This window comes from Chelmon rostratus, chromosome 14 (assembly GCF_017976325.1).
Source record: "Chelmon rostratus isolate fCheRos1 chromosome 14, fCheRos1.pri, whole genome shotgun sequence".
In the NCBI taxonomy this organism is placed as follows: domain Eukaryota; kingdom Metazoa; phylum Chordata; class Actinopteri; order Chaetodontiformes; family Chaetodontidae; genus Chelmon; species Chelmon rostratus.
Window position 1 is genome coordinate 4,980,674 of NC_055671.1, and position 25,787 is coordinate 5,006,460.

General features: G+C 42.7%; 3 protein-coding genes across 3 annotated transcripts; 1 reads left to right on the forward strand and 2 right to left on the reverse strand.

The window, feature by feature from the left end:
- Positions 1–4,216: 4,216 nt before the first annotated feature.
- ruvbl2 (RuvB-like AAA ATPase 2) lies at positions 4,217–9,209 on the reverse strand. Its single transcript, XM_041952076.1, has 14 exons — positions 9,162–9,209; positions 8,117–8,171; positions 7,884–7,939; positions 7,462–7,603; positions 7,164–7,293; positions 7,014–7,080; positions 6,782–6,888; positions 6,584–6,677; positions 6,259–6,477; positions 6,055–6,173; positions 5,586–5,705; positions 5,376–5,505; positions 5,088–5,202; positions 4,217–4,593 (listed from the first exon to the last, which is right to left on the reverse strand). The coding sequence occupies exons 2-14, from the start codon at positions 8,169–8,171 to the stop codon at positions 4,568–4,570; spliced, it is 1,380 nt and encodes a 459-aa protein (XP_041808010.1). The 5' UTR covers positions 9,162–9,209; the 3' UTR covers positions 4,217–4,567.
- A 1,727-nt stretch (positions 9,210–10,936) lies between these two features.
- ftr83 (finTRIM family, member 83) lies at positions 10,937–15,672 on the reverse strand. The gene is made up of 7 exons (XM_041952075.1): positions 15,002–15,672; positions 14,489–14,584; positions 14,077–14,310; positions 13,544–13,703; positions 13,356–13,412; positions 12,647–12,715; positions 10,937–11,808 (listed from the first exon to the last, which is right to left on the reverse strand). Exons 1-7 carry the CDS (start codon positions 15,575–15,577, stop codon positions 11,282–11,284), a joined length of 1,719 nt encoding a protein of 572 aa, XP_041808009.1. The 5' UTR covers positions 15,578–15,672; the 3' UTR covers positions 10,937–11,281.
- Positions 15,673–20,299: 4,627 nt separating this feature from the next.
- ftr82 (finTRIM family, member 82) lies at positions 20,300–25,608 on the forward strand. The gene is made up of 7 exons (XM_041952311.1): positions 20,300–21,013; positions 22,420–22,515; positions 22,680–22,913; positions 23,510–23,669; positions 23,753–23,809; positions 24,038–24,103; positions 24,196–25,608. Exons 1-7 carry the CDS (start codon positions 20,423–20,425, stop codon positions 24,714–24,716), a joined length of 1,725 nt encoding a protein of 574 aa, XP_041808245.1. The 5' UTR covers positions 20,300–20,422; the 3' UTR covers positions 24,717–25,608.
- The last annotated feature ends 179 nt before the right edge of the window (positions 25,609–25,787 follow it).

Below are 25,787 nucleotides of genomic sequence, written 5' to 3' on the forward strand. Positions count from 1 at the left end.
TGTTGCCACTCAGCCTTCAGATCAATCCAAGCAGAAAAATGCTGCAAAATGGTTTATAGAGTTTGAAAACTTTTTGATCAAACTGGAATGACACTGCTCTGAGAGGGTCTGGATGTGTTCGATGCCACATTGACCAAATTGGATAAATTTCTCCAAAGCTGTTAAAGAAGTGTGAATCTAAACATAAAGAGGCCTATAACAATGAAACCTACCAGAACATTGTTTCAACATCTAATGCTATTACTCACATGATGTTTTCAAATTCAATCAGCGTTTCTTTTCCATTGATTTCTGAATGTATTTTGGAGGCTGTCAAATCTGATGTAGCCTGTGTGCATTGTTTCACTTAGCCCTGTTTTTCCAACATCAAAGAACATACGCGTCCACCAGCGTATGTGAGCGCACATACAGTACGGTGCATTTCCATTGACCTCATTCTCAAATTTTACCACAGGAATCACACGCTCAGCCCTTTCACATATGGCAGCGAGAGAAAAAAGAACGAAGGTTTATTTTTTCTGGGAAACTTCAGGAAATGGACACAAATTCTATCCATTCAAGGGCACCACATTTCAAATGGTGTTCAAACCCTACAGTCCTATTTAAGAAAGAAAATGTGGCAAAAGAGACTCAATAATAAATATAAGAGAATAAAAAGTACACTAAAGGGGATGGTACCAAATGAACTCAAACCATTCTTATATTATGTGACCATTATTGTGTTCATGAGTCTTTTTGCATTCAAAGTTACTGGAAGACACATGACTGAGGCTAGTGTGTGACCGCATACAGTAACGATTAACTAAGAAACCAGACAAAGTCTTATTGTTGGCTGTGTAATATTCTAATTAATTCAAATTATAACCCATTAGTCTAAATAACCTCTTTCAGTTCTACATCAATGACTTCGTTGTGTGGCAAAAATAATAACATCCTCTACATGTGATTGTCTGATTGTCGTATTGTGACAATCTGAAATTCAAAAGGACTCAAACCCAAATCAGGTTGACAAGTGAAAGTATGTGTTTATCCTACCTCGAGCTGTCAATAGTTCACATCAATGAAATTGATCAACAAGTCAATTCATTTCATGATTGATGGAATCAATTTTGACATGGATACATTAAGCTAATGACATTCATACTGAAAGCTTCATTCGACTATGAGAGCGTCTGGTGACCTCTGACACAGTCAATAGTGTGGAGAGCTTTGCCGCCTGTCGGTGTGATGCAGGTGACAACGATCAGACACCATCAGCAGTGAGTTTGAAAGGTTCTTAACAGATTTCTATCTTTCCTATAGAACTAAATCGGCCGGTGGTAACTCCATGTTGAGAGATGGCAGGGTGGGGTCGTGCGATGGGGACATTTGGAGGAGGCTAGCATGGCCTGACCGTGGTGGAGAAAGGGCATCCAAATTTGTGCAGCAGGCAAAATGCCACAACATGTTAGCATGCTGTGCAGCCTTGTAGCCTGTGGACAGTGGTGTGTAGACAAAGAGTGGGAACCAGTCCAAGAAAACCTGCTCCCACACACAGGGCCTGGGCTGAATGTGACCCGCAAACAATGATTTGGACTCACAGTGACGCTGAAGAATTAGAAATGTCTTCAGGTCAGGTTTACTCAAACCCATTTTAAATATGTTGAGACTGGTGTGGTTCTGCTCAGAGGGACGATTCTGTATCTGCTCTCTAACTTCTGATTTCCACATTTTAACACAACGTCAAGCAAGTCGCAGAAATCGGCAGTCAGATAATGGGTTTATCCCAAGAGAGGCAGCACGCGCACAGTGTTTTACACACAAACAACCGAACCCTCGTGAAGTCTACCAGCTTTAATCCAACCAATGAATCCATCAGATGCCGTGGTAAGCAGCAGCCTGGTGGGACTAAGGGGGATTTATGGGATGTAGGCAGCAGGGTAATCCACGCCGGGTTCTCTCCCACCAGCACTACCCATTAAATATTCATTTCCACGTAGGAGACAGTCTGCGCTGCACTCATACTATATGCAGGTAAAATTGATTAACCTGCTCTAACTGGCTGTGGAAGAAGTGTAGCTCCTCGTTGGAGCACTGTGGGTGATGTTATGACTGGGAGTGTGGATGTGGTTTTAATAGCATTCTTGCAATAAGTCTGATTGGTTGAAAGGAAAAGTACATTTGCTGAACCAAGTGCAATATAGAGTACTTTTCATCATTTAATGCTCATATTAAAATGAATTACATAGAGCAGCCAATGCCAAGAACTACCTGAACAGCATTGTGGAAACTATAAATGTTGTCAGGGTCATCGTTATAACTGTGTTATACCATCTTCAGATGAATTAAACATCTCATGAAGCCATAATGGAATATCACAAGAAAGGAGGCTGGGATGGGATGTGCAGCAGTAAGCATCTGATTATCAGAAGAATCTAGGTGTGAGGAAGGCTGTCCCATAGTGTGTGTGTTTCTGCCAGAGCCAGGCAGCACCTGCAATGTATCAGACTGGGTGTGAGATTGAGGTGTGGACGAGCTGCAGTCATTTGCAGTATGAACTCACACCCATCATACAATAAGGAGTCTTCAATAAATTGATGCAACTGAAAGACATTTTAGGCTGTCAGCAATGCGGTTTGACTTGCTTATCAATGCTCACATTCGTCTCAGCACAGTTTGTATTGTTTGCAGAAAAGACGTCTGCGGGAGAGCAGATCTTTGGGCTCCACCTTGTGGCAGCCATTTCAAACTGTTTTTGTTGCTGCAATCATTCATATGAAGAAATCCCTATACAATACTATCCCACTGTAGGAGAAAGGGGACAAAATCAACAGCCCCTGACCAACAAACATTATTAAAGAGGAACGTTGGAGAGACTAACCCCTAAAAATCTTACTGCATTAGAGGAGGCGACCACCTGTAAAAGCTACAACACGAGACATTTAGGATTGTACAACTGAAAGCAACAGAATACCACACCCTCACTGACGAGACAGACTTTTGTACCTTACTGTGAAAAAACACTTCAGGAATTCCACAAATAAAAAATGATTTCAAGATACAGAAATATTGATGGTTAAGATTATTTTGTTGTCGTGAACAGAAAAATGGGGGCCAGGTTGTAGATTTTATGTGTGCACAAGGACAGGATTAGGTCCATTTTCTGTTTAATCATTGATTTACTCCTGCTCTCATCTCTCTCACCCCTTCCCTCCTCTTCGTTCTGTCTTTTATTGATGATGTATCCCTTCCCCGTGTTTGACCAATAGGCTTGCATACTGATAGAGAACCATCTTCACGCTCAGCTCATTAGTGGAACACAGTACAGGTGTGTAAGATACCACCTAAATGACTGATGAAGACCTATGTTGGTCGCAACACCATGATCAATTTAAATACATACTGCCATGTGAAATAAAGGCAGATTATTTTGCATGATGTGCTTGGATCATTTTTGAAGGAGACTTGTTTTTTACTTTTTTATTGGGACCCTATTGCGCCCATGTGATGAGCCCTTCACAAGATGGGAAAGGCAAAGTTCACCTTAAGTATCTGAAGAACACCTGTATGTGATCACCACAAAGACAAAGAGTCCAGCAGCACTTCTGCTCCACTGTCTCCCTGAAAATCTTGTTTTTGCTGACCTCCAGTGGTTCAACTCCACTCCTTCCTGCAGTGATGAACAGGTGTACCTGAGGACCCCGTGACATCACTGTCAGGTACGGTTCAGTGATGCTGGCTGTGGTCAGAGGTAAAACCTTGAAGCAGAGAGGACAGAGAAACACTGCTGCTCTATTAATCTACTCTCTGAATTGAGCTGAGGCGAATATGAAGCTTCAACAATCTGAGTTAGACAAATCAAGTGGAGATTGACTTGACGATAAATCTGTTCATGTGACAGGGCTCGAACAAGGCAGTGTGTCAAGGGTTTTTTTCTTACAATCATGAGAAACAGGGAAAATTATAATTAATTAAAAATTAATAATTGAAGGAAGGTCTTAGTCTTAAACTGTAGGGATCCCTGCGTGGCCCAGGACACAGGGCAACAGTCTGGGTTTGATATAATTCTCAGCACTTCAACTGAGTAATGTTGGTGGAACTGGTGCAGGTTATTCATTCAAAATGAAACTACAAACTTGCAGTATAACGCTCCAATTAATGTTTTTCCCCAATACAATCTGTTCAGCTGCATTAAAAAACGAGTGACAAACAGAAAAACAGATCATCAAAGTGTGCTTAGAAAAGCCTGTTTAATCATTTTCATAAAAATAAACCATGTAAAGAAAAGTCAAAAAAGAAGAAAACACTAAAGGAATGGATATTCCTGCCACAAGGCCTCAGTGATGAACAGAAATGTGGTGAACTCAGAATTAAGTCACATTTCAGTAAATAAACTTGAATTCAAACAATGTAGAATTAAAGGTGAACAGAGAAGAAAAACGTAGGGAAATTCTGTGAATTAAGTACATTTGAATTCTATCCGCAGTTTAATTCAATACTGAAGTAAAATCCAGTTCTGAATGACGCCAAACCCGGAGGGCGATCGACAACATAAAAACTAAGTTCGAAAACAAAGCAGTCGTCTTCATTATGACGTGTCCATTTGAGAGGCTTCTGAAATGTAAGAACAGGTACATCTTGCTTATTCAGTATGTAATGTACAGTTTAGATATTTTTAGAGAAAAAAAATCATTCACCTTCTTTTAAAATGTACATATCACAGTCTGTTTTGCATTTGCCAGAATTCCTTTTATTTTAAATGACATATTGAGACATCTGAGGCTACTCATGAAACGCTGAGCTGAGTTGGAATAGCTTGATTTTCGTGTACTTTTTTTCTTTCTCTCTTTCTTCTCTGCTTTGCCGCATAACTACAGACCAATCAGCACTATGGAGAGCAGTTTTAATAAGCATATCAAAACTGAAATCTTCTCTAATGACTGCGGCAGATTACAGCAGATGCCCCTGGGGAAGAGTCTGTTTCAGCATTCTGATGCATTGTTTGACTTTGATTTAATTTGTGCTTGTATCAAAGTGAACGGTTGCTGAGTGGGATCCAAAGCCAAGAAATTACTACCAGAGACAGAGAGGATGAACAGCAAACTCACGTGTTTCATTAAAGAGGAAGGAATCCTGATACTCCTTCATGTACTGAGAGGATCTGGCCTCATCCAGGAACAGAGAGTACACCCTTTTGATGTCCTCCACCTGAACCTCTGTCCCCTGAAGAAGCCAAAACATACAGTGGACATCAACACGAAGGCTACAGGAAGTCGTGACAAAACTACTGACATACAACCCATACGATGATTCAAAAAGCAGATACTGATAACACTGACTTCTTTACACGTGTTACAGCTGTAGAAATACAATCTGCTTGTTCAGACTGAGCTTACCTTGCGCTTGCGACACACCAGTCCAGCCGTGCTGATCAGCTGGATGGCGTAGCGCAGTGATGTCTCCATGCCGATGCGAGTCAGGACGGTGTGAGCCTCCTCGCTCAGCTCCACATCCTCCTCCTCACACCTGAAATGAACACCATGCAGGTTGACTTCCCGTTTATAACGCGGCAAAGAAGGAAACAGATGATGAACGCAGATTCTCACCTGATCTTGAGGATCTGCCTCGTCTCTTTTTCGGTGTAAGGGGAGGTGGCGATGATGAGCAGGCGGTCCAGCAGGTCGATGGGGATGCCATGAGGACTCTGATAGTTTGTGCCGCGGATACTGAGAGATAAACGAGTGGGTACTCAGTGTTATGTACACAACATTCAGAGTTACAAGTGACACATGAAATATGGTATGATTTATTTACTTCATTCTTATTGTCTCTTTAAGATGAGAAGTTTTTTTCATAGAGAAGACATGTCAGATATTTGTAAGAAGAATTCTTATTCAGAGCATTTTTCCAACTTTCAGTCAATATCTTTATAGTAGTCTATCAAGTAGCAAGATACACAGGTTATAAGAAATTAAAAAATCCCCCAAACAGGGTATCAGACGAAAAAAAAATATATTGGTGTATTCTAAATAAGACAACTGAAGTGATCAGATGGGAGAAAAATGTCAACAATACCGAGTGATCCCTCTGTTGGTGGCCATAATAAGAACTGGGGACAAGTCACTCTCCAGGGCACGGTTCAGGAAGGAAAAGCACTCCATGTCCAGCATATGGACCTCGTCAATAAATAAGACCTGGAACCACAAGCAAAGAAATTTAGCAATGTACAATCACAGACAAAGCAAATATAAGCATACACACACACATAGTTGAACTTACCCCAGGAATGATCTCAGCCTTGCCCTCTTCCCTCCACTCACACACTTTGGCGTTAATCTGCTCGCGGACTTCAGACTTGATCTCTCCGGTGTCTCCAGAGAAGAGAGCCAGGAAGCCTTGTGTGCGGCTGTTGATGACGTCGATCTCGTGCAGGGACACTGTATGGACCACCTCTTTCCTCTTCTGCAGCTCTCCCTCTGGACACTGTACGAACTGTGTCTACAAGGAGAACACACAAAAAGCCACGACCGCTGAAAATCTAGTGTTGCTTGTGAGAGTGAATAAATGACACTGAAATCTTATTGACGTGACAGCTACAGGATACCTGAGCTCCCATGGCATCATAGTCTCTGGCTCGGGTGAAGGAGCGGCCCAACTTGCTGATCTTTCCCGTGGCTTTGTCAATGGTAATAACATCTCTGATAAAAAAAAAAAACAGAGAGACAGTGTAGCTCACATATGGCTGTCGGACAGGCTAAGTGGTCCTCATACATAAAGATAAATGAACAAGAGATGAACTCACCCTGCTTGAACCTTCTCTTTACTGAGACTGTCGATCATCTTGTTGCCCAAGTCATATATCGTCTCCATCTCAGTAGTCTTTAGAGTCAGCTTGCCCACCTTGGCACCCTAGGAGACAAAGTTAAACACGTGTAAGTCTGTCAAATAGTATATTCTGTGAAATATTTTCCAAAACGGGCATAAAGAATGACCGTGTAAGACAGTAAAATATGAGTGCACTTGTAGCAGCCTACCGTTCCAGTGGCTGGTCTATCAATCTGGATTTCCACCACCTCTCCTTCAATAATCTCTGTCTCTTCTCTGTAAAAGAACCCCACTATGAAAAGTCGTTCATTTCAAACGATGAAAATTAGAAGACACAGTTATTGTGCTTCCTCACTCACTTGATCCTCACTCCAATGGCTTTTCTGAAAGCTTGGCTGAGTGCCTCGGTCTTGCTCATCTCCAAGGAGAAGATCTCACTACCAGCCAGCGCTGTGAAGGGTGTATCAGGTCCAAGAGACTGGGCGATGCCTGCATTAAAAAAACTAAATCTCAGCTGAACCTCGGCTACATCTGGGAGCAGGAACTCTTGGTTTAACAAAAACTTAAGCTTACATCAGCGCAAGGCAACAATATAACTACAAGGGGAGGACAATGACATGATATTATGCTCTGGAAAGCTACCAATGTGGCCCTTACCCATAGCGATGGCAGTCTTTCCTGTGCCAGGCTGGCCAGCGATCAGCACTGCTCTGCCAGCGATGTGTCCGTCTTTGATCATCTCCAGAATGACCCCTGCTGCCCGACGGGAGGCCAGCTGGCCAACCATCCCCTGAGACACCTGCAGGTGAATAGGAACAGGTATCCTTGAAGCCAAATTTATACACATATTAATGCACATCTGCACATTCTGTGTTGTAATCCAATATATGTGTTGAATTCACATTTCTGCTTATTATCATATACTGAGCCAGTTTAAGAATTATTTGACCTACACTGGAATCCAGATAAACACGATTACCTTACAGAGTTTGTACACTTTGTACATCTATTTAGATGTTAAATGCCAGCTCAAGAGAAAACAAGTACCATATCTAAATACTATGAAAACTTAACGTTACCTGTCTTGGCTCCAAAGCATCATCCAAACCAAGGCCACGAATGTGAGAGTGTGCTCCTAAACACAAGATAGAAGTGAACACATTAATAATAACCACATTTGGAAGAGAAAGTGAAGACAAGGTACCACTTGCAACAACTTATATTAGGGCTGACCTATCAAAGCACATTTAGCCATCATTAACTCCATGAACAGCTCAACAGTCACGGTCTGAGTATAAATGTAGACGCTTACCGATTCTCTCGATCCGCGTGATGTCACGAACCTCGGGAACCTTTGTAGTTGCCATCTGCATTTAGTTAAAGCAGACAGGAGAAATATCTTTAATATTAAAAAAATAATAAATCATTATAAAAGAAGAACACTACTCCCACCTATCTACTTCCCTTATTAATGGAAAAAGACCTTTGTCTGAGGTTAAAGAGGTGCTGTTGGACACTGGAATAACACTGTAATAAAGGAATACGCAAGAGTCCACTGAAAAATATTTGTGACTATTGCACCAAGACTCCAATCGTTGTATTCAAAGTCCTTTTAACTGTCTAGCTCTTCGGAGTCGTAATGGGAACTTGGCTCAAAACACACAACAGAGGAAAAACTAAATATTATCATTATCACTAATCCTAATCCATATTTATTATATTTTGCAGTTTTGCTTACAATAAACCCGGTGCCTGAAGTTTTCAGCGTGTGTGTACTGGTGGATCAGGACGATTTCCTTGTATGCTTTGCACCTTTGAGGACGCGTAAATTCTTTCTAACTAAATATGAAAAGCGTCAGGTTTCATACCAAATTTCAGTGTTTAATATTAAGATAGTTAACGAAGCTGGAGAACATTTATTTAATTTAGAGGACTGTCTTGTCCAGTCGGTTGTCATAGTGACAGTTGTAACGCATGCCACAACACAAGAATGAGAGCATCTTGCTGTGGCTTTTAATTTGTCATACTTGCTTTTTTTTACAAAACAAAATCCATCTCGGTTGTCAGAAACATGAATTTGAGTCAAATGATAAGCCACAAATCGTACCTGCTATCTTTTCGAGAGCGTTTGTAAAGCAAAATACTATACTAATGCTAGCTAATGTTATGTTAGCAAACTAGCTAGCTCCATTCATTGGTTTCACACAGGAACTAGCTAGTCTTACACATTGCCTCTCGATCCTAGAACGATTGGGGGGGATTTAAATTCTAGTAAACATGGTACAGCATCAGGTTATGAAAGACCGAGGTCTAAGGTTAACGCATTTATTACAGCTATCGTATGAATCTACACTCACCTGTGCAGTCACACTTGCGAAAATGCGGCGCTTCTTTCTGATGGTGCGCCGGCCAATTGTGTCCGATGAGAAACAAGTCCTTCCTTTTCAGTCTGAGTGTTGAAGTTGACTGCCCTCTATAGACAAGCTGGTAAAGAACAGCCTTACGAGTGGATAAAAAAATCATAATCTGTTTATTAAATTACAGGTCAGTTAATTCGTTCGTGTACGCTTGGAAGACAGACTGTGCCTTTAAGCCTGTAAACTATACTAGCTACCGAGAGTGTAGACTAGCGATTAGAGCCATTTCTCCATTTATGTCCGAAAAAAAAGTTTTGTAAGTTGTTCATACAAACATTTGTACAGTCTACATTGTCTCCTGCTCTATCATTTGAAAAAGAACAGCCTGCCATTGACTGTATGACAAGTTTCCTTTCACTCTTGTGCAAAATGACAGGTATGCAATCACGTCACACAATGAAGGATTTGCAAAACACACAGTACGGAGATGGATGGGGTGAATTTGTTCAGGGAGGTAGCCTCGAACATGCTCTTTGTTGTAACCAATCCCATAATGAAAGGGTGTGGTGTGTGTTTGTGAGATCTAAGCCATAGGTAAGATGGACCAGTACACTGAAGCTTTCCCAGAGGTGGCTGAATAGTGGCGGATGACAGCTCTGGTAAGCATTGCATTCATTTCTCCACCAGAGGTAGCAGGGCTCACAAGTGTTTTACACTACGACAGATACAGCAGCCGGAGTTAATGCAAATTAATGATGATGACAACCCACCATACAATCTATCAGTCTGCAATTTGCCAGCAGTTACTAGTGTTTTTTACATGATGCTTGTCACAAGCTTTTGCATGTAAAAATCAAACAATACACAAAATATATTAGTTTTTTGACCATTTCATTGCATCTCAGCAACTAAAATCAGCAACATATTGATGGAGAATGTCTCTAATACATGGACACTGAAATCCACTGATGTTTCTCTTTCTAAGTACTATATTCACTAAAATTGCACCATCGCTCACATCTCTAGTGTAAATTTTTTGAAGATTTTGTTCAAAGAGACAATGGCCACTATCTTGAGCTGCATAGTCTTAACTCCTACAACAATGAGGTGGGGCTCTTTTACAGCTACTTTTGTAAATAAAAGAGCCCATGTGTTGCATCACAAATGTAGCTGCCTGCATCCAGGCTGTTAATGAATAACTCAGAGGCTGGACCATACCTTAGTCCAGCACACCACAAACATTTGAAACTGCTGGTAGATGAGGCTCAGCGGTCTGTGAAGGAGCCTCTCAGTCACGCCTCACCTACTGCTGCGCCATTCCTCTCAAACCTCTCAGACCTCCACTGAACCAACAATGCACTGCACAGACAGAGCAGCTTTAATTACACACACACACATCCCCTCACTCTCATACTGTCTCTCAACTGTTGCATTTTATTTAACTTATTTTGAAGGTTGATGGTAATGCAAAGGCATTGTTAGTCCTCTTAAAGCATAGCAGACATGCTTGTGTTCTTACTGACCAGGAAGATGGAGTATAGAAATCTGATGCTATACATTCTCTACACCTAGGTGCTTGTGACTGTATTTATTTTTAAAAACCCATTAAACACTGAGAGGATTGCATTGAATCTGATGAGACAGAGCTTGAATGAATGATTGGATAGTTTTCTTCTATCTCCACCTTCATTTTTTGGTTATTCTGTGAAGTAAAAGTTTGTCAAAACAGAAAGAAGAAGTACGAAATAAAAATGCAACACTTGTATCCCAGCGTATCCTTGTTATAAACTGTTTTTATTGATAAAAATAAATGTAGCATAATCTATATAAATGATCACATGGCATATTTCAATCAAGTACAGCAAGTACATTTTTTGAAATAATCATTTAAACGCTCGTTCACTTTATAAACTTGATCTTACATGTTGATTTGCAAAATATTCACAGTCATCAAGAACAGTCCCCCTGATCCACATTCTGTATGGAGTCTAAATAAAAAGCAACAAAGTATCCAATCATTTCAAGTAATTACAACATATAATCAAAGGATATTCATGCTTTTGTTCTGTAAATCAATCACAAAGCTGAACCACAGTTGTACATCGATCACTGGAAGTTAATCACAGCTGGATGAGGTTGATAGCGGACTCGTACCAAACCCAGAAGCCTGGATAGACAGCCTCACTGAAGGAGACCTTGAAGCGGTGGATGAGAGACATGGTGTCCCCTACAGTGTAGAAAGAGAGGGTCCCCCCTGTGTGGTCTAGGAACACCCCTATACGTGATGAGTAGGGTGCGTTGATCTCTATCTGGTCTTTGTTGTGGCGGGCTGAGTAGCTGGAATCGGAGCAGAAGAGGCTCCACGACTTGCGGTTGTAGCCGATGCGGCAGCTGTCTCCGTAGCCCGTCCTCTTGATGCCTTTGTAGGTGACTCCGATGGCAGCCCCCTCCCCGCTCCAGTCAACCTCCCAGTAGTAAGCTCCTCCAGAGAGAGGCTCCATACACAGGACCTGGGGCAGGGAGTCGAACCGGGCAGGGTTGTCACCGTAGGACTGGGGGTCTCTTTTGAGGGCAGCTTTCCTGTTCCCCCGAGATAGGTAGAGCTGTCTGTAGGCTGTGTTCGGGTCCAGAGTGAGCTGGCAAGCATCTAAGAAGATAAATCAAACATTAACTTCACAAGGGGAAGCACGTAGCTTAAATTGCTTGACTTAAATGTGAATGAGGAAACCCAAGAGGGACAAAGCCTCACAGCAACTTAAAGCACCCCTCACCACCGCGCCACCATTTTCAACTAACTTCTGCAATAACAGGATTTGAATTAAAAGCAGGAGACCCTCTGACTATACACAGAAATCAGAAAAACCCCAGGGGCTAGATGTCACCTGCCTGCTGTGAGCCTCCACCTCTGCAGGTCACAGTTGGTGAGATACCCGGTGGCCTCGGCTAGATCTGCCCGGCCTATTATCTGGAATGCCAGAGGTATCAACACTGCTTGTGAGTTTGACCACAAACAGAAGTCCATCTAACAAAGTGCATCTTTAACTGTAAATGTAAAGTGAGACCCACAACCCTCTCCAGTGACCTTAAAGGTTGTGCAGTTTTTTTTTTTTTTTTGGATACTTGTAAAAACTGACCCCTGATAATTTGATTAATTAATTTTAATCAGCAATTTGATTGATAACTCTGATTGAAATGCAATGAATTCTTGCTTTGAACTGAGTTTAAACAAGAAGGGAGCACTTAAACTGCACACTGAAGTAACATCACAAAGGTGTGTAAGCGTGAGCTAATATATTTGTAATTAGTCAATCCCCGTCTCTGTCAGCACTGGAGGACGCACAATCAAATTTTGCGGTCAGCCACAGGGTCTGACAGAGAACTTCATCAGCATCTAATTTGCCTTTTGCGCTGAAGTGAGCAGCGAGAGCGGTGATCTGTGTCAGTGCAGAGAGCAAGAAAATAGCATCAGAGAAGCTGAGACTCACATTTCAGGAACTCGTCCCTGTACTGAGGTTCCTGGACTGGTACAGGCTTGTACATGGCAGCTTCATCACCTGTGAAAGTGAATGTGCATCATGTCAGAAAACTGTGATGGTGGGATAATGGATGATAAGAATTTAAGGGCTTGTTTATGTTGCTGATGTAGAATTACGTTCTATCACATCATGCTGTTAATTAACCATTGATAACATTATGTATTATGTATTAATAAAACCAGCGTAACGTGGGCAGTGTCGATATTCTTGTTATACTAACCCAGATTCTGTTATAGTATCTAGTCCTGTCGTCATCAGTGAAGCTGATGCCAAAGACCCTGCAGCTTAGCCAAATTCTACTCCAGAGGAGTTTGTTAATGTAAACTCACTGGCGGTTTGACATCCTAACCAGAGTAAACGTTTAACCCTGTAGCAACTGAGTGATCTAAGGCAGAGCATGGGCTCTGCTCCAACCCCACGCTGGACTTCATGAATGCAGAGAACAGTTATATTAAGGACTTTGTTAGAGTAATTGCTTGTTTCCGATGTGAAAAGTTTACTGTTTTTGTCGGGTGCACGCTGGCAGCCCAGTCTTCCGTTCTTGCCATGTTTACAAGCTACAGCATTAGTCACTTGGCAGCTATAAGGGTCTATATGATGTCTAATCGCCATAGCTCTGCTGGTTTTGTGGCTTGCTTCAAAGTAATTTGCTACTCACTTTTTATTGACCGTCTCTTTTTGGATTCATCCAGCTGGCAGAAGGACATTTTGTTAACTGCAAAAATACAAAACCAACGAGTTAACATGGTAACAGTTGTAGTATGTTCATAGCATGGCATGATGCTTTATGATGATTAAATCAGACTGTTTCGAACAGCAAGGGCTTGATGCTGGCTCCACACTCACCTGCCTTGGCCACCTTCACCAGCTCATCATTGCTGAACTCATTCAGGTGCTGTTTCATCTCAGAGACGGCCTTGGTGACTGGGCCGAAGGTGAAGTAGGGGTTAACGCTCACTGTAGGCAGCTCCTCAGCCTCCGTCTGCGCTATCAGCATGTGGTAGCTCTGATAAGAAGCAAACAGCAACACAGCTATGATAATGTGCTTTAAAGTCGTTTTGGTTTTCTGTTTCTTTTTTTCATTTTGCAGCTTGCAGTACATTTTTTACTGTTGTGCTGCACATGGCACCCTTTCACTTTCACAGTTACACATTTAGACTACAGAATGCGACTGTATGTAATACAGCGTACTAGATATGATATTTATTAACAAAAGCCTGTCTGTTGGCCTTGTGGTTGACTGGTGACCTGTCCAGGCTTTGCTGGAATTGGCTCTGCCACCCTGCACAGGATGCATTGATGGTGACATTGTGCCAGTATCATACTGTGAATGTGATGCTGAATGTAGCTCACGTCCCTGTTAAGCGGTTTTCAGCTACCTGGATGAAGTGGATGTGGTCCTCAGTGCGGGACAGCTGGGTAATCTCGTTGTCTCTCCTCTTCAGATCGGCGATCTCATGGCTCAGACGCTCCATGTGGCCCTCTGCGTTGTTCAGTGCTGCTCTCTTGTTGGAGGAGATCAGCTTGGTCATCTCCTGCTGCATCCTCTCGATGGAGCGTATCATGTCGCTAAACATCTTCTCACATTCCTGCATTGCTCTCTGGGCTGAGTTCTGCACAAGAAACATGAATGAAATGCCATCAGGTGGGTGTCACACTGGTTTTACTAGGAGTGGGAGAAGCTGTCCCCACACCTGCACGAAGGAATGTGTTGGATGCCGAGTTAACTTCCACTCAATCTGGAGCAGTTAATCTGGTCTCATCTAGCAGGTAGATGATGGTGACACAAACCTTGAGTGAGTCCACTGCTTGTTTTAGCTCCTCCATCTGCTTGAGTCGGTCGTGAATCTTCTCCTGGATCTCGGCCTGGGTGGCGCCCAGCCGTTGCTATGAGGAAAACGACAGACATTGTCGGTGAGGGTGACAGCAATTCCACAAATCAACAGCTCAGACCGGCAAAAATCATCGAATCAAGATCTTTTTTAAGCTTAAATGTGAGACGTTAACGGTGTCCAGCCGGAAGCTGACAGGTGAAGTTGTATGTGCAGGTAGCAGCAGTTTTCATACGGGCGTGTCGCACTCAGTGCTTGAGGCTTTGTTTTATGGGCTTGTTTAATCTATTGTAAGCAGCTCTTTCATGCATGACCTGCCACTGTGTCACTAGTACATTGAGCAAGATACGTACATGTGTCACCACTGATTCACAAGTGACGAAAAGGTTCATGAAACAATGCTTGTCATGTTGAGCAAAGCACATTTTAGCAGAAAAACCAGCGTTGTCACCACAATGAAAGTGTTACCTACCTGCTCTTCTGCCCTCTCCTGCTCAGCAGACACCATATCGTGACCTTTGTGTTCTTTCACCGTGCACAGCACACAGATGCACATCTGGTCGGTGCGACAGAACAGCTCCAGACCCTTCTGATGCTGGGGACAGATCTGTCTGTCCAGGTGGCCGATTTCGTCCACCAGCTTGTGCCTTTTGAACGTGGCTGACTCAAAGTGGGGCTTGAGATGCTTCTCGCAGTAGGAGGCCAGACACATCAGGCAGGTCTTGATGGCTTTGTGCTTCTTGCCAATGCAGATGTCACAACCTACGTCCTGGGGTCCTGCGTAGTTGTAGTCAGGGGACGGAGGCGGAGGTGGAAAGGCTTCGGTGCTGCGCTGCATGGTGGACTGCCGGGAGCCGCCCATGCGTCTCGGGGTGGGCCTCTTGTTGTAGGTGACCCTGCACTGTGGGCAGAGGTAGGATCCTGTGTGGTCAGCATGGTCCCAGTATGTCTTCAGACAAATGGAGCAGAAGATGTGGCCACATGGGATGGACACGGGATCCCTGAGGTATTCCTTACACAGGTAGCAGTTGTCCTGGTCGGATGACATGGAGACAAGTCAGTGTTGTCCGCTGTAATGCAGTGAAGATGCTGTGAAGACAGTCAGTGACTCGTGTCAGCACAGTGGCAAAGTGATCGCACAGGTACGACAGGCACGAGTTATATAGAGTAAACAGAGAGGGAGGCTAAACTGGTTAAGCCGAAACCAGTCAAACAAGGGCGGGGCAAGAAAAGAACACAGTGAACGCCTCCATCAGTTACAGAATCTAAAGCAGAATGAAATGTGTGGTCACAGTGTTGAAAAAAACATTTTTTTTATTATTATTTCATGTAAAATAAAAACATTTAGATAGGATTTCATGCATTTTTGAGGAAGGAGTGCAAACAGAGCACAAAAAGTGCTGTTCAGAATAATGTTAGTGGTTTTTGCATCCAATAAATAGACGAGTTAAAGCCAAAAGGCACATTCAGAGATAAGTGTGGATCTTTGAGACAGTGCAGTTTAAAGAAACCACAGGTGTGTCACTCTCTGCAGATGAGAGCCTTCTAATTGCTGAGTGTTAGAGATTTGCTGGAGACAGACTGTTCCCTTTGGGCATGTGATGACACTCACTCACAGTCACAGTACAAACTGGCCTCAAGATAAAGAGATTATTTTTCTGCACTTTGATGAATGCTTCTCTGGTGATCAACTGTGATGTCTCATCAGCAGCAGTATCAACAGTTTGTGACTTGTGGTCACTGAATGGAAAGTAACTTTCTTGGGCTTGTTCAAATCCAGTCTGCTTGGTCATGTTGACTCAGTGAGATTTCTCTGACCTTCACCTCACCTGTAACCAGTTAATTACCAGTTCTGTTTTACTCTGCATGTCATTTCTGCTGATCTGGATCTGTATTTCTGTGGCATGAGGTCAACTGGAATACGACCTCAAAATCTCAAAATGTGCTCCTTGGAGCCCAAGGCAATTATAAAAAAAAAGTTTTGCTCTTCTGATCTAAATACCTTCCTCTCTTGATGTCATCTTACAGTGAACACACCTCCCAGCCAAGATGGAGTTTCGGGGCTGTTGAAATGGAGATTGGAATGCGACTACACTTGATAGCCCAGATAACAGGAGGGCCGAGGACGCCTGCTAAAAAGATTCCATTGTGTTAGAGCCAGCAGGGCCTGAGCCGAGTGCCAGGCATTATAGGGCCTGTTGTCCATCAACAACAGTAACCACGGCTGACATGTAAGACTAAATGTAGCATCTGATTGGACAAAATGTCCCACTGACAGGGGGTGTACTCTTCAGTGAAAACAAAAACATATAGCTCATTTTTCTTCAGTTGTAATTTCATTTGTTTTTATGAATAGATGCAGATTACTGATTTTTTTCTATTCCAGATGATAATTTTGTCCTTCAAAAGACCCTGAACCACTCAATTGGGCAATATTGCAATTTTGCAAGAATGACTTTTTATGATTTAAGATCTAAATATACCATTAAATTTGCATTTTTATCTCATTGTTTGACAAAGTTGATATTCTTTTTGAATAGTAATTGCACGTAGGTGTACATACGCATGTTAATTCAATAAGTCTGGTCCTATTTCAATATTATAAATAATTGACAAATACAGCAAAAAAGTTGTAGGTGAAAATGGTTGACTTGAGTCACTCTCCAGAGTTTCAGTGAACAAACTGATACTAAAATTGGTCTTGAGTCATTTAGCACATGTTATTGTTGTCTTGCAAAGCATTTTCCCCTCCTTACAGATTTTCTGTACCTAATTGGCCCTTTAACCCTCTTTTTAAGAGATGGGGGAGGAGATGGACTTTGCTTCCATAAAACAAAGACAATTTATGGAGAAGAAGAAGCCGTCGGTCTATTATTACACCACTTAACCTTTGGTGTTTGAGCCACTGGACTCACAATGGCTCTCAGTGACTTCTGCACCTCCTGGAAATGAGTTTCACCGAAGAATCTGTTTCATAGCAGATTCTCTTATGAGAGCAAACTTGATCAAATGACCATCTGTCCTGCGTGCATTACTCGACTGCGACCCTCCCTCCACTTAAAAGTGTGCGTTACAAAACACAAACATGCTTTCCCTGAACTTCCTGTGAATTGTTTCGAAGACGAGGCCTCAGGTCTGGACTTATTTGAAGTTTTAGTTTGGCTGATCTTGAAGTCCCCCTGCACTCTAAATGTGATTTGCTTGTTGTTACTCCTCTTGCATGTCTGAGCTTCACTCTGCAGAGTGATGTACGTGCAGAGTTTGACACTAGAGCGCTGTTTTCAGATTCATCTGCTGAAGGCGGAAGTTTCTCTTGGCTCACCTTAAATCTGAGTTTATGATGTGTACGTACGAGCAGCGTTTGTGACATTGCAGCTAGTTTGAGGTCAATCGCAGTTCAATGAGCAACTTACACAGATGAGTTGTGCAAACCTGAAGCTTGTGGTGCACACACACTGACAATGGACTTTTCAGTGACGTGGGACACAGCAGTGTCCAGCAGTAAAACTTTGAAATGAATATTTGCATAGTCATTGATTCTTGATTTTTCACTCAGGGTGAAGAAATAGATTTTTTTTTTTTTTTTTTTTTCAGAAAACCCAGACAAAAATTATCATCCAAAGCCAAGTGCTTTCTAATGTCCTAAAATGTGTGTGGTGGGAATCTTCAATCGGCTCATCAGCTCAACCCATTGTTTAGCTTTTAGCCCAAATTAATTATGTAATTAATATTAATACTCTTGACAAATTATGCGCACATGTGATTGAACAATTCTATTTTGTATTTTATGTCAAATCTGCCTATTGTTATGAAAGCTTAACAATATGAGACCACTATTTTGGGATAGATCCAGTTTTTTGCACTTCTCGTTGCTGAGGTTGCCATGACAATGGTGACACTTACTAGTGGTGTGCGGCCTTTTCATTCACCCTGGTCACATCTGGTCTGATTCAGCCCTCTTCACCTTTGCGTCTACCAATATCAATAAATGTGTCCACTTGTTTTCCATAACTTGCTTGAACATTGCATCTTCCAGTTTTTATTACGCACACTCAGTGAAGTGGATCCTCGTTTCTTTTGATCAAACAGCCGTTTCTGTTGTCCTGCGCTCATTCTGCAGATTGCATGCTCACCACACCTTAATGAAGGTTGACCTCTCTCCTTGAACTTGGACTGAGCTACAGATGACTGTTTCTTTTTGCTGCATCAAAGAAGGCCAGGACTCGCTGCTCTCTTAGAGAGGCTTGTTATTAAATCTTATCACAGTGTGTTGTATCACTAACAATATCATGCTTCATGTCGACTTTCTCACATAAATACAGGTCATATGTACATTATATAGTTTAAACTTTTCTGTCGGTTAGAAACTCAAATCAAAGCTTTATTCAGAGTTTTTCCCTTGGCAGTGGTCCTCGCCACTGACAGGTAGTTAATCTGTAAGTTCAGAGTGCTCCCTTTACTGTGGAGGAAGGAAGGAAAAACTGGCTTATCAGAAACCTGACCAAATATGGAGGGGTGAAACTACCAAGTGTATGAAGTAATGCAAGATATGAATTGAAGGTGGAGCCAGTGTCCTTTTTAAAGCCTTAAATGTTTATTTCATTTGCTACATGATTGTGCATTAGACAGGAAATGCAAAACATTTATTTCAGGCACGAGCTCTTTTACAGTCGCGTCTCTAATTTTGAACGAAGACTGTTCAAGACTGTGAATGGTTCTTTAGCATTGGTAGAAACAAGGAGACCGGGCCTAATTGAAATGTAAATGAGAGGTTATGATGTCATCAGACACGTGTCGCAGAGTGAGTCAGGGTCATAGAAGGGGAAAGTTAGGCAACTATGAGAGGGGCATTTTTAGGAATGAGAGAATGCAACATAACTTGCAATGAAGCATGCACACAAATATGTGAAAAATCTGTTGCAACAACACACCTGGAGCTGGCAGGAACTTGCCCACGGGTGCACGGGCACCCGTGCACGTGTGTTTCCGTTTCTTAACCGTGAATATTTTCTCTCAGCTGCACAAACATCTACAGTTACAAACTGACTTACAAAAGTGGCCTGACTGGTTTGACCGGACAGCGTGTAAATACTGCAGCTCTGAACTCTAGCTGCTCTTCGACAAAACCGCCTACAGCAAGTTCAACTTTTAGTATTTTATAGGTGATAAGAAGGAGCAAGCAATGTTTGACATTACTTTGAAACTCTGCTTGAGCTCACAGTGTCTCTGTTTGTATATTGGGTGGTCCCCTAAATTCCTACAGTACCTTAGGCTGCATTTATGTTTGTCGGACTATAACCGGTCTAAGACAATGGCGATTCTGTCTGACAACAATAGGTGGAAATACAGCTGCCGAGAAGTGTGTGCGCAATTCAGCCTCAGATGAGCCACATGAGAAATTTGAGAATAAAGGAAACTGGAGGGAAGTGGAAGCTTTTCCTTCCACATTAGTTGTCACTTCTTGTGCTTTTTGCACTTCATTCATTCTCCTTCTTTCACTCTGCTCTCTCCCCCCCCCCCCCCTCTCTCTCTCACTCTCTCTCTCTCTCTCTCTCTCTCTCCCTCTCTCTCTCACTCTCTCTCTCTCCTGGCTGCCCGCCCTCTCTCTCTCTCTCTCTCTCTCTCCCTCTCTCTCTCTCTCTCCTTTTCCCTCCTTGCTCAACCTGCTTATCTGAACTGGGCAGGGCTCGATATACTCACAGCACAGGGGGAGGGCCTTGTCTGCTTTCAATCAATAACCTCTGGAATTCAGAAATACAAGTAGGTCCTGTCTCTGGCAGGCTGTACCACACTCTTGAGGGCGGGCTCCCAGGCACACTCGACGAAATCCCTATCTGCTCTTGGCGTTCTCTGTCTGTGTCCGCAGGTCTGACTGTGTTTTTAGTCCATCACAATGGCTGATCACACTTCTCCAGATTACTTCAGCTGCTCTCTGTGTCTGAACCTTCTGAGGGACCCTGTGGCGATCCCCTGTGGCCACAGTTTCTGTATGGACTGCATCAGTGGCTACTGGAATGAGGCTGACTACACAGGGATTTACATTTGTCCCCAATGTAAGATCACATTCACCCAGAGGCCTGTGCTGCGGCCCAACGCCACTCTGAGCATGGTGGCTGAGAAGATCAAGAAGAGCGGGCTGGCCCTCAACCTCAACACGTCCCAGGGGAACATCTACGCCGGAGTCAATGACGTCCCCTGTGACTTCTGCTCTGGGAAGAAATTAAAGGCTGTGAAGTCCTGTCTTAACTGTCTGGCGTCCTACTGCGAGAAGCACCTGAAGCCGCACTACGAATCAGCCACATTCAAGAGACACAAGCTGGTGGATGAGCTGGGAAACCTGGACAGGAAGATCTGCCCGCAGCACCAGAAGTCCCTGGAGCTCTTCTGTCGGACGGACCAGATGTGTATCTGTGCTATCTGCACAGTCAGCGAACACAGGGGCCATGACATTGTCTCTGCTGAGGCAGAGAGAAGTGAGAAACAGGTAAGAAATTCTCCCGTCTCTGCTTCTGGGACCTAAATACTGAAAAGGCACAAGAGTAGTATTGTTCACCTGTTCGAAGAATCACTTTCAATCAGCCTCTCAGAGAAAGAAAGCGTGATTTCGTGTCAGACAGATAAGCGGCGTATTCAGCTTCAAAAGAGAAACCACAAGCTGAAACGCCTCTCGTGATTCCAGTCTAATATGTTTTTCAGCCAGATTACCTTTTCAAAAGAGGCACATTCATGACACATTAGACATATATAGTCAGTGGAGTATGCTGAGTGAAAGCAAACAGGGTGTTTTTCCCAACTCCTGCGCCTGCACTACGGCTGGCAGTTGTACTTTGACCCATTTCACCAACGCTATCAGCTAAACTGGCAGGCATTCACCGCCAAAACAAATCCAGCTCTCTGATTAGCTGTAAGGCGGTCGGGGGAGTGTCTCACAGTTATCACCTCCGAAAGCTGCTTTTCAGAAAATGTGGTGTTCCAGCTGTGGGATAGATACACAGAAACCGTGGACTTCCTTCTGCCGCGTCGGTTCCCACCTGTGGGAGTGGATATGTAATGATATTGGAATGTCAGGGAGTCTAGGCCTTCATGACCGACCAATCACAATGCCGTAACCATGGCAATGCTCATTCAAATGGCTCACGATCACATCGCCTGTAAAACGACGTAGAGTAGATAAGACTGTCAACAAATAAATCTGCATCATGCACAGCAACAATGCTTCCATACATGAGTAATGTAGGAGTGTTTTTATGGCACTCGGGATTTTCAGGACATGATGGAGAAATAATTCATCCTGCTGTTGTTCTTTACAACACAAGGAGTCTGGTTTCTCTCATCTGAAGATTTACAACCTGAATCTCACACATCTCCCGCTCTCTCCCCTCCCCCTCTCATGTTCACCCCCCCCCCCCCCAGATTCCCCACATTCCTCAAGCTTATCTTGAAGAATGGGTTGGTGGGCTTGAGTAAAAGCTGAATTAGAAGGCCTCTGTTCTGCATGTCAGTGCTGTGTGCACCTTGAAACATCTCTTTAAAAGTCAGGCAGCGGTTGATTCACATTCCTAACATGGTCAGAATTCCATTACAGATTTTTTCCCCCCCTCTCCCTCCGAGATAAAAGCCGGCCGTATTAAGAAGACTCTTTGAGCGGGGTTTATGAGACATGCCGAAGGGGCCTCCCCAGATATTCCTTAATGAGAAAGAGTGTTTTTACCGTACCAACAAATATGAGGCTTTATATCTCGTACAATAAAACAGCATGACATTCTACTACATCTTGTGCATACTTCTGCATAATAAATTAAAGGAGGCCAGTACAGGCAGCCAGCATGGGAGCGCATGCTTGACAAAACAATGTAATAGATGGTTGTGTAATGTGCCTTTATTCTGCAGAAACTCTTGGGAGTCTCTCAAGCTGAGATTAGACAAAAATGCCAGGAGAGGGTGAAGGAGCTGGAGGAGCTGAAGACCGCTGTCGATTCACTCAAGGTGAGGCTTACATGTCGACAATATGTCAACCAACTTTCACGATTATTCATATTTCAACCAAAATATTTCATGCATTTCCATGCAAGAAAAAAAAAAAGACACTGCTGTGAGATGTTGAGTACAGCAGTTCTGCAAAGCGCTGACACCTTGCATGTTGTGCGCAGAACTCGGCCCAGAGAGCCATGGTGGAGAGCCAGAAGATGTTTGAGGACATGATCCGCTCCATTGAAAGGATGAGGTCGGAGGTGACCAAGCTGATTGGTATCAACGAGAAGGCCGCTTTCAACCAGGCCGAGGCTTTGATCGAGCGTCTGGAACAAGAGATTGACGAGCTGAAGAAAAAGGAGTCCGGCCTCAAGCAGCTGTACAGCACTGAGGACCACATCCACTTCTTGCAGGTACTGTTGAACTTTACAGCTGCTGTTTAGGAAGAAACACATCTGGAGTTGTAATTTCATGATGTTAATGTAATCTGGTGGTATTATCCAACATATAAGGCAGAGGGTAGACAAAGTAATTGTGAATTAATTGTTAAATATCTGTGAATTTGATGAGTTCTTGTTATGACTTTTATACATTTTTGGTCTGATTCGGGCCTAATACCAGTCAATACACATATGGTATATGGTGGTACGGTTTTTATTAAGATGACTTACTTGCACAGGCTGTTATGGAGCCCCTAAAGTTCTATAACATGTTTTTTTTTTTTATCTTGTGCAGACAAGTTATCATCTTCTGCACACAAGATAATGACCTTTGTTTCATCCGCTGCTTATATCCTCTCTTGTCTTTTGGATGATAAAAGCATCTTGTTGTCCAAAAGATAATGATCTTGTTTGCACAAGATAAAAACATCACTTCAGGGGACTTTAGGGGCTCTGTAAGTTGTCCATGATCCCAGTGACAGTGTAAAGACAACCCTATCTATTACTCAGATAGTTCATGTTTATGTATATTGATTAGTCCTCATTGAGACGCTTTCTTTTCCCATCAGAACTTCAACTACCTCTGCACCCCCACTGATGACGGCTTCATACCCAAAGTGACGGTGAACCCTGACTTCTCCTTCGGGGCTGTCAGGAAAGCTGTGGCTGAGATCAAGGAGCGCCTCGAGGAGTTTGGCAGAGAGGAGCTGCTCAAGATCTCCAAGACAGGTCTGACTTAATACTTCTTCATGATGGGCAGAAAACACCAGCAAACTCAATTTACTAAATATGAATGTGTTCTTGTCTTGTAGTGAATGAGGTCCCGGTGTACACCACAGAAAGTCGAACACTGGACAGAAGGAGCAGAGGTGAGCGCTGTCACGTCCTATTGCAATATATGACTGTAGGAGGTTAATTATTATTTAGGTTGATAATGTAATCACCGCGAATTGTTGGAGGCAAAACCACAAAGTCATTGCATCATAAATCCTTCAGTTAAAAATCCTGCAAAACCATGAGAGAAAGAAAGAGTGAAAGGCATGTGTGTGGGTGTGTGCAGTTCACATTGACCTAACACAGTGTTTCCTCATGTGCAGGCAAAGAAATGACAGTGGACAATACTCCGCCTCCAGAGCCAAAGAGCAGAGCAGACTTTGTGAAATGTAAGTATCAGGTGTATTTACCTGAAATAACAATATTAACTCTTCAGTTACCAAATAAATGCTATAAAAATGTTTTGATTCATCTGCTCCAGACTTCTGCCACTTGAAACTGGACCCTAACACAGCCTACAAGGAGCTGTACATCTCTGAAAGCAGCAGAAAAGTCATCCGCACCCGGGACCTGCAGCCCTACGGAGACAACTCGGAGAGGTTCGACAGCTTCGCCCAGGTGCTGTGCCGGGAGGCCCTGTCCGGAGGCCGCTTCTACTGGGAGATCGAGTGGACTGGAGAGTTCTCCATTGGAGTGGCCTACAAGAGCATCAGCCGCAAGGGCAAGGGCTCCCTCTGTCTGCTGGGCTACAACGACAAATCCTGGAGTCTCCTCTGCTCTGACACGGGTTACTCCGCCTGGCACAACCGGGTGGACAAAGCCATCAACGCCCCCCACTCCCCCAGGATAGCCGTGTACCTGGACCACACTGCAGGTGTGCTGGCATTTTACAGCATAGGCAACAGCATGACCCTCCTGCACAGGTTCGAGACCACATTTGTTGAGCCCCTCTATCCTGGCTTCGGAGTCGGAACCTCAGTCAAGATCTGCAGCATCAAATGAAGGCTGATATTTCAGCTCTCATTTGGAAATCTGAAAATGTGTTTCTCCTAATATACAGCAATGCTTTTGGAATATATATTTTTACAACATGTTGAAACTGTAGCACACTGCATTAATGAAGTTGTATCGCATATACCTGAAGAAAAATGTTCATCCCAAATGTGTGCATACTTTTTTTTAACTCTACACATCACATATTATGTTTTGCATTGTGCTATCAGATCACATTCTCATCATAGTTTTCTAAGACTTTAATGAAATGCATAATGACTACATAATCACACAAGTACAATATAAAGAGAAGTATTACACCTTTTAGCATCTGAAGATAACTGCTGGATAATATTACAACATGTCAGTGTGTAATAAAACTCTCAGTGAGCTACACCCGGAAACATTATCCATTCCCACTGATAATTGTGCCGTCACATTGTTACACATAACTTAATAAAGGCTGTGACACATCTCAAGTGATGATGTTATTGTAAGTCAGAATGAATGTAACCTGAGATAACGCGAGGTACATTAGCTTACGATCGCTCATTGCATTACTGCATAATTCATTTAAAATATATTGCACTCTTACAATCAGTGTGAGTAAACACAAAGATGTTCATGTTGGTGCATTAACAGGTATTAGTTTCAGGCTTCAGCACATTAAGAAGAACACGTCGGTGCCATTTCATTTTGTCATGTTTTGATATTATCTGATAGCTGTCATATCAGGTGCTGAGCGTTGTTGCAGTTTTTTTTTCACTTGAACTAACCTTTATTTAATTTCATGTATGTTTACTTATATAATGGACAAGCAGAGTATAATTGATATAAAGAAGACTTGTTTTGTAACAAAATGGTTCATTGAGAGTTCCAAATAAAGAGCTAAATGAATGGATTTTGGTGTTTCTGAGATTATTTATCTATTTCTACATTAAAACATACAGACCAAATGGTGTTAAATCTATGTTGCCAAATTAAATGTCTTACTGAATTAGAAATGGTCTTTTTGATATGGCTTTAAATGAGAAAATATAGCTACTTATTTTATTTCTTTTATTGATTGTGCTTCAGTTT

Bases quoted from the DNA above. Each gene is read 5' to 3' on its own strand.
- ftr83 (XM_041952075.1), bottom strand. From the start codon at position 15,577: ATGTCATCCGACCAGGACAACTGCTACCTGTGTAAGGAATACCTCAGG. The intron at 14,311-14,488 runs GTTTGTGTCACC...TTTCTTGTGCAG, and splicing joins AAGCAGTGGACTCACTCAAG to AACTCAGCCCAGAGAGCAAT. The intron at 13,704-14,076 runs GTAGCTGAAAAC...GCTTCTTATCAG, and splicing joins ACCACATCCACTTCATCCAG to AGCTACCACATGCTGATAGC.
- ftr82 (XM_041952311.1), top strand. From the start codon at position 20,423: ATGGCTGATCACACTTCTCCAGATTACTTCAGCTGCTCTCTGTGTCTG. The intron at 23,670-23,752 runs GTCTGACTTAAT...CTTGTCTTGTAG, and splicing joins GCTCAAGATCTCCAAGACAG to TGAATGAGGTCCCGGTGTAC. The intron at 23,810-24,037 runs GTGAGCGCTGTC...CCTCATGTGCAG, and splicing joins ACTGGACAGAAGGAGCAGAG to GCAAAGAAATGACAGTGGAC.
- ruvbl2 (XM_041952076.1), bottom strand. From the start codon at position 8,171: ATGGCAACTACAAAGGTTCCCGAGGTTCGTGACATCACGCGGATCGAG. The intron at 6,678-6,781 runs GTGAGTTCATCT...TTTTTTTATCAG, and splicing joins AAAGAGAAGGTTCAAGCAGG to AGATGTTATTACCATTGACA. The intron at 4,594-5,087 runs GTGAGTTTGCTG...CTTACATTTCAG, and splicing joins CTTCCTCTTTAATGAAACAC to AAGCCTCTCAAATGGACACG.